The sequence below is a fragment of the Oryx dammah genome, unplaced genomic scaffold, assembly GCF_014754425.2.
Source record: "Oryx dammah isolate SB20612 unplaced genomic scaffold, SCBI_Odam_1.1 HiC_scaffold_27, whole genome shotgun sequence".
Classification (NCBI taxonomy): Eukaryota; Metazoa; Chordata; class Mammalia; order Artiodactyla; family Bovidae; genus Oryx; species Oryx dammah.
The window spans coordinates 9,561,643-9,574,707 of NW_024070211.1; the positions used below are offsets into that span (position 1 = coordinate 9,561,643).

At 49.2% G+C, this 13,065-nt stretch overlaps 1 protein-coding gene across 4 annotated transcripts in view; it reads left to right on the forward strand.

The window, feature by feature from the left end:
- The first annotated feature begins 2,125 nt into the window (after window positions 1-2,125).
- Window positions 2,126-13,065, forward strand: part of ARID1A (AT-rich interaction domain 1A) — a 68,784-nt gene continuing 57,844 nt past the window's right edge. For 3 of the 4 annotated variants that reach the window (XM_040229560.1, XM_040229562.1, XM_040229563.1), the window contains exon 1: window positions 2,126-3,323. In XM_040229560.1, the coding sequence (XP_040085494.1) occupies window positions 2,178-3,323 (1,146 nt within the window). In that variant the 5' untranslated portion in view covers window positions 2,126-2,177. The remainder of the gene's footprint in view (window positions 3,324-13,065) is intronic. The other variant, XM_040229561.1, reaches the window with a different exon arrangement.

Consider the following 13,065-nt stretch of genomic DNA (forward strand, 5'->3'; position numbering starts at 1 on the left):
GATGAAGCCCTGGTGTCTAATGACTAGCTGACCTAGCATCTCTCAAGGCAGCCCTGGGCTTCCTGAGGAGCCGGTATCCCCTCTGGCCTGTGTAGCCTGTCATGTCAGAGCATTCTAAGTCAGAGGAGGACAAGGCTGCTGCTGAGATGTGGAGCCTGTGAATCTAGAATTTTCTGTGTATACCTCCAGTTCACTCAGCATCTCTTAGAATGTAACAGTAAACTTTAATGATTCCTTACAATGAAGGATAGAAAAACAAACTTAGGCTGCATCTGTTTTCTGAGTGAGGTGTTAGACTGCACCTTTTCTCTCTTTTTAAGGAGAAAACGGTTCCCTCTATTTGGTCATCCCTCTTCGGCAGAGGTTCCTTTGAACACTCAGGTTCCACCAGTCCCTGGAGTCTCTTCTGTGGTCTGTTATAGTCTTACAGGTACTGTCTTTGGAGACTGGGGACCTTGGTCATTGTGGGCAAAGGTGGGGCTTGCGTCTTCCTCCAAGAAGGCAGTGGTATGTCCCCAAAATATCTTCAGGGGTGACCATTTTATATCAGTTGAGATGACTAGCTTTGATCTCAAACCCATTCTGATGTTCTGATCCCACTGTTGTATATGGCACCACTTTTCTTTTTATTACTATTATTTCTAACGCTAAGTAGACAGGGGCAGCACTGGGGACTCTACTACTTTTTTAAAGTCACCCTCCACTGCCCTTGTCTTTGTAAGTGATGGGCTAAGTGACAGGCCAGTCCCCTACGCTGTCTTATAACTCTGTAAAATGAGGATAATGGACTTCATGCTCCTTAAAAGTGATAGGCTAAGTGATAGGCCGGTCCCCTACGCTGTCCTATGAGTCTGTAAAAATGGGGATCAGGAACTTCATGCGCCCAGAGCCTGTGAGGACCGGCTAATGAGGGCAGAGAGTGGGAAAACGGAAAGTCTGAAACAATGATCTGTCATTCCATGCAGCTTGCAAAGAGGATATAACGTAAAGCTCAGCTGGGTCTTTGGAGCAGGTCTGCAAAAGGCTTTGAAGAAGGAAAAGTGCCGCGGAGATGCTAAGTAGCGGCCAAGAGACCAGGCCCGCTGCCAGGGGGGGTCAGGCCTGGGCCGAGGCGGCCGCGGTCTCGGGCTCAGGCCAATTTTGCAGCCGCGAGTAAAGTTCACGCTGCCCGCGACGCGGAGGGGACCGACCTGGATAGGGAGGCCAGGAGGGAGGCGGCGCGCAGGCTCCGGAGAGGCGCGAGCTCCGGGCCGGGTTTTCCCCGAAGCCTTCGGCGGCGGCGCTGCCGAGAGAGAGCGGCAGAGCGCTTGCCGCCGCCGCCGCCGCCGCCGCCGCGGCTGGTTCTCTCCCCTCCTCCTTTGTGAGGGGAAGGGAGCGAGTCCGTTCCACGGCCTGCGCCCCGCTCCGCGCTCCGTTCCGGGTTTGCCAGGCGGCCGCGACGGCGCTGGGTAAAATGGCAGTGCTGAGCCTCGTGTCGGAGTGAGGGGGACTCGGAGGAGAGTGGGGCGCTCTAGCCGCTCAGTCCGGCCGCCCGCCCGCTCGCCCACTCGCCGCCGCGCAGCAGCCTCGGCCCGGCGCCGCGGCCGGGGAGGGGAGGCAGGGCGCCCGGCCCGGCCCACGCTCCGACTCTGCCTGCCGGCGCCCGGGTTGCTGCCGCGCGCCCTCCAGCCCGCCCGTCCCGGGTCCCCCTCCCCCCGCTCCCTCCCTCCCTCCCTCCCCGCCCCCTCCCCCTCGCCTCCCTCCCTCCCCTCCCTCCCTCCCTCCTTTCTCCGGCAGCAGAAAGCGGAGAGTCACAGCGGGGCCAGGCCCTGGGGAGCGGAGCCTCCACCGCCCCCCTCATTCCCAGGCAAGGGCTTGGGGGGGAATGAGCCGGGAGAGCCGGGTCCCGAGCTTACAGAGCCGGGAGCAGCTGAGCCGCCGGCGCCTCGGCCGCCGCCGCCGCCTCCTCCTCCTCCGCCGCCGCCGCCAGCCCGGAGCCTGAGCCGGCGGGGCGGGGGGGAGAGGAGCGAGCGAGCGAGCGAGCGCAGCGCAAAAGCCGCGGAGCCCCGCGGGCCCCGCCCGGGGGGGGGGGGAGGGAAGCCCGGGGGGACTCGGCCCCGGGGCGGGGTGGGGTGGGAGGGGGGTGAGAGAAGACGAAGACAGGGCCGGGTCTCTCCGCGGACGAGACAGCGGGGATCATGGCCGCGCAGGTCGCCCCCGCCGCCGCCAGCAGCCTGGGCAACCCGCCGCCGCCGCCCTCGGAGCTGAAGAAAGCGGAGCAGCAGCAGCAGCAGCAGCGGGAGGAGGCGGGGGGCGAGGCGGCGGCGGCGGTCGCGGCGGAGCGCGGGGAAATGAAGGCAGCCGCCGGGCAGGAAAGCGAGGGCCCCGCCGTGGGGCCGCCGCAGCCACTGGGAAAGGAGCTGCAGGACGGGGCCGAGAGCAATGGGGGTGGCGGCGGCGGCGGAGCCGGCGGGCCCGGCGCGGAGCCGGACCTGAAGAACTCGAACGGGAACGCGGGCCCTAGGCCCGCCCTGAACAATAACCTCACGGAGCCGCCCGGCGGCGGTGGCGGCGGCAGCAGCGACGGGGTGGGGGCGCCTCCTCACTCAGCCGCGGCCGCCTTGCCGCCCCCAGCCTACGGCTTCGGGCAACCCTACGGCCGGAGCCCGTCTGCCGTCGCCGCCGCCGCGGCCGCCGTCTTCCACCAACAACATGGCGGACAACAAAGCCCTGGCCTGGCAGCGCTGCAGAGCGGCGGCGGCGGCGGGGGCCTGGAGCCCTACGCGGGGCCCCAGCAGAACTCGCACGACCACGGCTTCCCCAACCACCAGTACAACTCCTACTACCCCAACCGCAGCGCCTACCCCCCGCCCCCCCAGGCCTACGCGCTGAGCTCCCCGAGAGGTGGCACTCCGGGCTCCGGCGCGGCGGCGGCGGCGGCCGCCGGCTCCAAGCCGCCTCCCTCCTCCAGCGCCTCCGCCTCCTCGTCGTCTTCGTCCTTCGCTCAGCAGCGCTTCGGGGCCATGGGGGGAGGCGGCCCCTCAGCGGCCGCTGGGGGAACCCCCCAGCCCACCGCCACCCCCACCCTCAACCAACTGCTCACGTCGCCCAGCTCGGCCCGGGGCTACCAGGGCTACCCCGGGGGCGACTACGGCGGCGGGCCCCAGGACGGGGGCGCCGGCAAGGGCCCGGCGGACATGGCCTCGCAGTGCTGGGGGGCTGCTGCTGCTGCGGCGGCGGCAGCCGCGGCCGCCTCGGGAGGGGCCCAACAAAGGAGCCACCACGCGCCCATGAGCCCTGGGAGCAGCGGCGGCGGGGGGCAGCCGCTCGCCCGGACCCCGCAGGTAACACGGCTGGTGGGGTGGGGGGGCTGTGGCGAGTGGGGTGGGGGGGTCCTGGGAGTGGATGGCGGCGGCGGTGAGCGGGCCACGGCCGTGGGCTACCCCCAGTCTGGGGCCCCCACTGCTGGGGAGCTGCCATTGTCTCGCTCTTTCTCTCTTAAAATGGCTGCCCGTCTGCCTTCCTCTCTTTCCCTCCTTCAGCCTTTGTGTGGGGCTTTCCTTGAGGTGTCTGCTCCCCTCCTCCTCTTCCCCGGGTCCCTTCCAGCTCCGGGGGGTCTTCAGAGGGGTGCGGAGCTGGGTGTGCGGGAAAAGGGCCCGGCCCGGGGTGAGGGGGTGTTGGGGGCTCAGGTTAGGGGTGTAGGCAGCCCTCGGAGGTCGGGAGTTGAGTGAACAGTTCTTTGCTCACCTGCCGCTCCTCTCTGCCCTCCCTACCTTCCTCTAGGCCGGTCCCCATCTGTGCTTTCAAGGAGGGGGCCCCTCGGGCTCGGGGGGACCTCGAGGGAGGGCAGGGGCCTGCCTGGGAGCAGCTAGAGGCCGGCTTCGGTTCACCCTGGGCAGCCCGGGTCGTCTCCTGTCTTAGTCTCCGTCGGCCCAGTGGCCTGGGCTTCTCCCTGGAAGTGCTGGTAAACAGCTGAGTGATTGGAGTAGTAAGTGCAGATTGCTTTGGTTTGGGATTTGAATTATGGAGGTAAAATCCTTCTGTCAAAGCCAGGAGACAGTTGGTCTTAGGTTGACATCCTATCTGTGATCTGATTGGCTCCCCATCTCCTGCTCTTGGCCATTTATAATTGCCTCTGATGTAATGGTACAACAATCCTGATGAGCTCATAAACTTTTACACTCTGCTTTTCTGCCAGTGATAACCCAAACCATCGCTGCCACTATCTGCCTTTTATTCCAGAGCTGAAATTGGCTGTGACCTTGAGGAGGGAGATTTAAGCAGCAATACTGTATCAGCAGGAGCAGAGCCCCAGACAGGCTGCCCTTGTTACATTGTGCCCGGAACAAAAGAGGAGGCAGTGGCATTTTGCTTGTACCTTGGATTTATTTTGCTTGTTATGTTTTATGCAGCCTGAAATAGATTCTGTGTTGTCCGAACAGTAGCTGAGTTTTTCTCTACAATGGGTTTGCTGTTTGTTTTGGTTTTGTGACTTTCCTGATGGTATAAATGACTTCTTTGATGGCTCTGAAGATGCGTTTGTCTTGAGTAATTTTGACCCTGTTCGCTTTGCAGAATTGAAATTATTTTACTGAGCTTTTTATTGAGTGGCAAATGTGGGATCTTTATCAGAGGGGGTAAGAGAAAACTTTGAGAACTGGAGGCTTTCTGAGAGAGAATTTCACATTTAAGTGTTCTAAGGAAGGCTGGCGTCATTCTTTGTTTACATGTTGAATCTTGTTAACACTTTCTTTTGTTAATTACACTTTGGGAGAGCAGCTCAATTTAAAGGGAAGGACATCTTTCATGATCTTGAGAGGTACTGTTTCTTAAAGGCTTGTGTTTGGTGAAATTTATCATATGTTCCTGGAATATCAAAAAACCCAGTTTTCTATTTTGTCATCATTTTACAGCTTGAAATACAGGTCAGTTTTTTCCTCTGCAAAAGTTCCATTTATTTCTGTCTTCCAAGATAATAAAAATATGACCTACAATGATACTGAAGATTTGCTTAGAAATTACAACTTTTAGGTATGTTTCTGTACATTCTGCTTTATTTTGCTCTTCCTTCTTCATCGTGTTCTGTCTTCAGTGCTTTGGTCAGGAGTATTGGGTATTCTATGGAGTCATCTTATCTTTTCAAAGCAAGGGGGAAAGGCCAGATCCTTTCTCATGTCTGCCCCTCTCTCAGCAGTACCCAGTTGTATCTTTGTCCTGTGAGATTTTATTCACATTTTGTTCGCTTAGGCAGCCTAATTATGTATATATATTCCCTCCCCATTCTAGAACTGCTTTTCCACTGTTACTTGGAGCTGGGATTTTTTAAAAGTAGTTGTATCAGATAGCAGGTTTAGAGGTCTGTGCCTTGACTCCATGTCTTCCATGATGTCTTATATCTGGGCAAGAAATGGGGGAATTTTAAATTGGATTCCTAGTGTCTGGAGGATAAATTTTGTTTGAGAACATCCTCATTATGTAGTTTATATTATTCTGTAGTTTATATCTCTTTCCCCTCATTACCCCTTTATTTGTGGAGTAGGGGTAAAGAGGGCTGAGAAATTTACCTTTCTTAAACCATTGGAGGAAGAATTTTGGGGTAAGTCAAGGCTCATTTAAAGACAGAAATTAATTTGATTTCTTTAAGTTTGGGGATATTCAGGCAAATTTATTTAGTTTTTTTTAATTAACCTTTACCGTATAGCATTTTCTGCTTCTCAGTCATTAAATGTTTGAGCATTCTCTCTGTACTTGGTACTATGTTCTATGCTGGGTAAAAGGTGGGAAAGTAGATGCAGTCCTTGTTTAGAAGCTTGTCTGTGCTGCCTTTGGGCAAATTTTCTGACTCCCTTTTAACATTACCAGGCTTAGCACCTCACACAACATAGATTTCAGTTCGTTTGCCTATTCTCCCGAGACCCACAGCCATGGGCTGGAGAGCATTCACTCTTAGGAGAGACAGTGCAACTTCCAGTTTTGTAGGTTGCTTCAGATACGTCATCTAGATGAAGGTTGTAGGTGGATAGATTTTGTACTGAATTCCTTTTTGCTACTTAAGGATAAATTTCTTGTCAGACCATGATGGCCTATTCTTAACATTCTTAAATAATAAGATATTGCTCTGTTCTTTCTTTCCCTCAGCCTTGAATTAACAGTTTTTTGTAGATCCTTGATTAACACATCTAAGATAGTAATGCTCTCCTTTGACTCTGCCTTTATGAAAGAAAGTTTAGATAAGTGTGGGTATTGTGGCTGTCTTTTTCACAGGAGCTGGAAAGATCCCAGCAAACATACTTTTCCTTTATGCCTTTCCATAAGTAAAATTGTATCTCAAAGAGTTGTATCCTGCTAGTAATGAAATACTTTTCAGTCACCTATGTGACTGACCCTCACTTAAAGCTTTTTACTTGGGATGCTTTTAGCTATAGTACCTTGAGAGTAGTATCAGCTCATCAAAGTAAAAAAATTCCAATGGACTATGTAGTCCAGGATCAAAGTGAATTTGATTGTAGAAGCTTGGCTGTTAGTTCCTGCTATGGAAATATCAAACGATACTTCCGAATCCTGGGAAACAAACACAGGAATCCTAGGCTTATTATGGGAATGCCTATTGGCAGAAATTCTGGGCTGGCTGAAACACAGGACTCTTGGAGTTCTCTCAAGTAGGAGGGATCAGGGTAACCACATGAGACAGCGCTTAGTTGTAAGGGCTTCATGTGTCTCTGCTCTCTATGAGAGAACTGGGGGTAATGGAGTGGGGTTGATGGTGACAGAAGAGAGAAGGCCATCAGGACCAAGGCTGGCTTCTTTGTGTTGGGCCCCGTGGGGACTTTTTAAGGTTCCTTCCTTTGTGTGTGACACAGAGTTACCATGACAAGTGGCACCTGCTGTAACAAGATGTCCTGGATTGCATTAAACATTCATATGTTAGATTGACTCCTGTAGTGTGTGATGTCTCTAGCAGGCCTTTTACAAAGTTAGTGAATCTTTTTTGAAATGTGGAAATCAGCTAACAAAGTAATGGTCAGGGGCTTTTCCCATCCCCGTCCCTCAAAAGGTTGTACTGATTGGCTACAAATCCCCAAATTCTAGAAGGATCTGAAGCATGCAAATATGGTATTCAGAATAAATTGGCACTGAACAGTTCTTTTCTGTCTGTGAGCTGAGTGGTACCTCGATCTCCGATATAGAGTCCTAAACTCCCTTTGCTTTTATCTCTTGAGTTTTTCCCTGGTTAGATTGGTGATTGTCATTACTGTTGTACATCGAGTTGCGTGTGGCACAGTGGTGAGGGGTGACGAGCACAGGACTCGGGAAGAGGAGCTTTGGCTCCATGTGTAGCCCTGGATTAAGCTATGTGACTTTGGGCAGGGCATTTGCCTTCTCTGGTTCATTTTCTCTTCATCGGGCTGCATGACCTCCTTCTCTGATGCTACGTATCTGTCTGTGCTTCCATACCTGGCTTGTTAGGAGGGCAGCCTCTTCCTGTACCTTTTTTGAAAGGGATCCAGAGACTGTCTTTCTTCCCCTGGGCTCATGGAACTCGAGGCTGTTTTCTCTTGAGGATTTACAGGATCAGGCTCTAAATAGTTGGGTACCACTGTGTCTGTGGCCCTTCGCAGAAAAGGCCCTCCCTACCAGACTCCTTTGCTTTGAGACTGTTAATCTGTTTGTCATTAGTCATTCTACCTGGCTTGTGGTATTAAAAAACACTAAGTAGTAATTGAAAAAACTAGGCAGACTTCATTAAAGCAAGACTTGAAAAACAGTTGCTTCAAAATCTCCACAAGACGATTTTGGAGGTAGATTAGGAATGGAGTGAGGAGTGGCTGTTTATAAATTGAATGTTAACACCGTTTCTTTACCAGAGCGGGATAGGAAGGTGGGGAGAGGCAGCATTAAACTCTCCAGCTTCTTCTGGTGTTTGGGCAGGTCTAGGTCTGGTTTGGGCAGTTGGTTGTAATCTGAGTGCCTGAACTTGCCCTGTAAGTTTTGCTGAGAGAGGAGTAAAAGTTCCTGAGACTGGAACAGAAACAGGAAAAGCTTAGGTGTTTCAGGGTCAGCTTCATGGGTGTACTGCTTTTTCTCATACCCCTGGTTTTGTTGTTGTCGTTGTTGGTTTTAAACCAGGTGGTGTGGCTTGCAGTTGGTCCTGGAAACGCTGTTCTTTCAGGTGTCCTCCAGCGCCCCTGAATTTCCAGTCTTTCTCCTCTTGGTTTAGTAGTTAAAAAGTGTAATTTAGGCATCTTAGAGGGATGCTAGAAGGAAGCTTCCCTTTATGAATGAGGGAAAGGTGTTTGATAATTCTCTGCTTGACACAGCAGCTTCTTCTCTCTGAAGGAACCAAATGTTTCAGAGCTTTGTGTAAATACTTGCTGAGCTGTCAATATGTACCCAGGAGGTTTCTGTAGTAAGATGTAAGCGGCTCTATAGAATGTTTGACAGGCAAATTAATAAACAGTTTTCAGGCAAAGATAATGCTAGTTTCTTTTCACGTGGTGGAATAAAATAACATTGAAGAAAAAGACCGGGGGATAGGGAAGAGAGAGTGGGTGGGGGTGAGGGTGAGGGCAGGGAGCATGGAGATAAGAGATGATCTAAAAGAATTGGAAGTGAAAAGATGATGCCATGGAAGAGAAGCCTCCTGGCTCCGTGCTAAGTTCAGGACACGTGGGGCCCTGTTTAAAATCGATTGCAGTTCAGAGTGAAAATAAACAGAAGTTTGGAAAGAAGGACCTAAGTTTCAGTCAGTGAATTAAGTGTGCTTCTTAAGCATTGTTTATGAGACTGTAAGTTTTAAATTTAAAGCCTTATTCTTTCAGAAAGATTTTGTAGTTTGGTGAGATGTTTTTAGGGCTGGGGTTTGCATTTTTAGAATACTATAAAGAGAAAAAAAAAAGATACTACAACGTCAGTGTTATCTGTCCCAAGCCTCTGTTGTGCTTTGGCTCTCAGGATTTATAAGCCCACTCCAAGGGCTGGGTTTATTTATGTAGTTTTCACTGGACTCCTATGCATCGCTTATTTATATATGAAAATTAATGCCCTGGGTTTCAGTACAGTGTTTGGGGACTCAACGAATCCTGCCTGAAGGGTTATGTGGGTAGATTCAACTTTTGTTTTTAAAATTTCCATTTTAGGATTAAACACGTTTCTGGGTTCTTCTAGTGAAACACCCTTTTTATGGAGGAGGAAGTATTTTAGCATTGTTTGAACTGTCTTCTGATTGTAATCTCCCTTGGTGGTCTTGTGAGATGACTGGATTCACTTTCTCAAAGTCCCTTTTCAAACGTAATCCACTAGCTCTGACACCAGTTTTCTTCGCAAGAAGTGTTTTTTAGACCAGATTCCTGGAAGTGCCTTTTTGACCCAGCATAGTATCAATAGTAGGGAGTATGAATGTAATTATGGCTCTGACCATAATTTTTAGTTAGGTTCAGCTCACTTACCAAAGACTATCAGCTTGTTTTAAAACAAGATACAAAAACTTGGGTTGACACTGACAGTGGTTATCCGGGCTTTTCCCAGTAATGGTGGTAGGGAGGGTCTTAGAACTTCAGGTTTGTTGCTGAGAGCCTGATTTCTAGCTCAGGGAGGTCTGGAGTTTCAGATGAGTGTGGGAAGTAGCTCTGTGTGAACATATCTGCTAGATACTAGGGAGGGACTTGGAAGATAGAGGCAGTATCTGCTTCAGAGGAATTTAGTTTTCCTGGGAAGCATGCTTATGTGCACACATTTGGAAAACTTGCAGAGCGAGGTTTTATAAATGGATATAGATCAGACTAAGTGTATGGCCTGAAGGAATCTGGGAATGAGGAGTGATCAGATTTGGGCAGGGTAAACCTGGGACAACTTTTCAGAGGCAGTGATTTATGAAGTTAAATGTCCAGAAAAGGGAAAGTTAAATTACTAATTTGCTTTTTCATAGTGCTACTCTGAGTTTCATGGGCTTTACAGAATCCAAATTACACATCCATCCCCAGACCTGTAGTTGTCTCGTTTTGGTGACTTTGGGGAATTTGGACTGTAACCAGTTCCATGAAAGAGAGTGGTTTCAGGGTCTTAGTGGTTCCTGTGGTTACATGGGGCCTTTAGTACAACCTGCCAAGTTCTTGGCCAGTTCAGGGCCTCTTTTGTAGTAATTTTGGGTTTGGAAGGTTGTGTCACCTTCAGAGTTGTGTGCCCTGGACGCTTCAGTGTCAGTGGTTCAACTTTGGTTAGAGAGCCTGAGTTTTTTCCTTTTTGGCAGAGTTAATTGACCTTTCTTAAAACAGGAGCCATGAGGTACCTGTCCAGATCTTAGACTGCTGCTGTTTTTGAAGATTTGGGAGCCATGCTCAAGCTGAGTTGCTTGGATCAGACCTTATATTGAGGGTTGTTGGACGGGTAAACCGGCACATATGCAGTTTGCCCATCTGTTCACAGAAGTGGCCTTCAATATTGTTTTTGACTAGGTTGGCTGTGGCCAAGAAGCTCCTAAATGCTGCAAACACATGCTTATTCCTTATAGGAGCCTCTTTAATGTAGTAATTTTGGTTTCTTTTTCCCTGCTGGTCCATGTGTGATGGGATCACAAGCAATTTTTGGCACTTCTCAAAGGGCTCTAAGTAGATGCTTAACAGCTAAAGGTGCATGGAGGATCCAGTGCCAGGTTACTACAGGGCTTCCACCTGGAGGAGGAGGGTGGGTTATGCTGTTCCCATGTAAAGTTGTATGGAGTCTTGAATACAGATTCTAGTTTGGAAATATCTCTTTCCCCACCTTTTCCTGGCCGTTCTGGCATTTTGCAAAAGTGAGTTTCCAGCAACTCGTAAATGGGCACAGTGGTTCAGCAGCAAGTTTGTAGGGGCTGAGATGAACTCCTCAGTCAATCTAGGTTTTAGAAGAATCCAAGTTAGGGTGAATATTGGCTTAACTGTCCTGAGTATTCTTCCCTGCCCTCACTCTTCCCCCTGTTTAAATGGATGGCATTAGTTTTTCTTGAATTTGAAGGGACATCTGAGTGAACTTTTGTTTATTTTTGTTAGTCATTTGTGCATACTAGAAGATGGTCTTGGGACAGGTTGAATCTTTATTTCCCAGTGGCGTCTGCATTTTCTAAGGGTGGACTGCAGTGGGAAGAAGTCTGATGCCAAGAATGCATTCCAACATGCAGCCGAGTAGGAAATTTGATCCCTGAAATGTTGACTTAGTGTTGGTTATGGTACATATTAGAAATCACTCAGTAATCCAGGACAGATTTTTGTCGCCCTCCAGGAAGTTAATGTTGATATGAAATACTAAGGGGCTTTTGGGCACTGGGCTGTGTGCTCTTCAGGCCCAGAGTTGCTGCTTGAATATGAAGAGGAAATGTGCCATGTGCTTTTTTTTCCCCCTTCTTTTTTGCATTTGGGCTTCCTCATGGCTTCATTGCTTCTGGGTTCCCAAGTCTGCAGTGTTAGATATTAGACTTCCTCTTCCCTTGGCACTGGCGCATTCATGATTTTTTTTGTGGCTCTTCACCAGCAGCCAAGAATTTTGTATGCGTTTCCCTCTTAAACTTGTTAACTTTCAGCTTGCTTGTTTATAGACGCCTCTGTTAAAAGGAACTCCCCCTTCAAGATGTAGCAGCAGCATGACAGCAGCAGGGGAGATTAGGGACTGGTGTGATATCAGTCATTTGAAAACCCATTTGCTGCGTGCTTAGTGTTTTTTATTTTGCCTCCTGTTTTCCTTGAGGTCACAACTTGCATGAGTGCATCTGGATCCAGCTGTTTATTCTCAACTGACTGGTGCCTGGTGTACTTTGACTTTAAGGAGAGTGTGAGTTCAGCCACGTGGTAGAGGATTAAAGGCTACATCGTGCTGGGTGCTTCCTTTTAGAGGAAACAGATATGTCTTTGGGCTCTTCTTGCCCAGTGATTTCCCCTCTTTCTTGGGTAGACCTTATTACTGCTTTCTGCTGTTCCTAAAGAAGTCACCTGAGCAGAAATGCTGGAAACAGGTTACTGTTTGTTACCGCATCTTCTCTGGTGAATACAGATGGCATTCTCTCTTGCATTTTGGACAAGATTCTGTTCTGGCCACAAAGAGATGGAGTTTCATGAGCATTAGCCTGCCTTTTGTTTCTAGACTTCTAACTTTTTTACTTGTTTAGGAATCTGGGCTGCCAAAGATATTATAAAAGATTTGGGGATCACTTCTGTAGTTAATGTGTCCACAGTTTTGTCCTGGGCCAGGGATAGACCAGGGACCTCACTGAGTTCCCTGTTTTCAACTGATGGCATGTCGGAGGTGACTATTAATGGCAATTACCATGTCTTTGAGTACTTACTATGTGTCAAGCACTATGCTTGTGTCTCTCCATGAATTTCTTCATTTAATCTTCAAAACCCTGAAAGGCGGGTTCTAGTGTTACTCCTCCCACTTTACAGACAAGAAAGTAGAGTAAGAATGAGAAATTTGCCCTAGGGCAAAAAAAACTAGTAAAAGGTAGAGTTCAGATTTGAATCTAGGTTTCTCTGATTCTCCAGAGCTATGTAACATTATAAAATACTAAGTTTGCTTATCCAAAATGAATTATTCAAACACTGGAGCTTGTTGGGACATTATTTTTGCAGTAGTCTAAAACTCTTAAATGGGGTGAAAGACTGAAAAGCCTATAGTTACTGTTGACATTATGCCAATATTTCTGTCCCATCCATCTCTTCCATTTAGATTTTTGTTTAAGTTTCTGATGAATGGCTGTATGATACCAGTGGTAAGAATTGGCAGCATTTGGTCCTGAGGCCCTGTTCTCTTTGACAGTGGGGGTGGAGGTAGGATTCAGACTCAAAGATAGAACCCTTCACTTTGATCTAAGTGAACATAACTTGCATTATGAAAATGTTTGTTGAGTGATTTTACTTTCTAGAACTTGGAGCACTCACTGGAGAGATGAGGATTTTTGTCTTAATTTTCTGCTTCAAGAGAGTGAACACATAAAGGTTAAGTGCCTCACAGTTTCATGTTAGAGTCAGTTCTGAAATTGAGGTTTAAAGTTCCCCCAGGCTGTGTGACTTTATGCAGGTCACTTAACTTCCCTGAATCTGTATCCTCAACTGTGTAAGG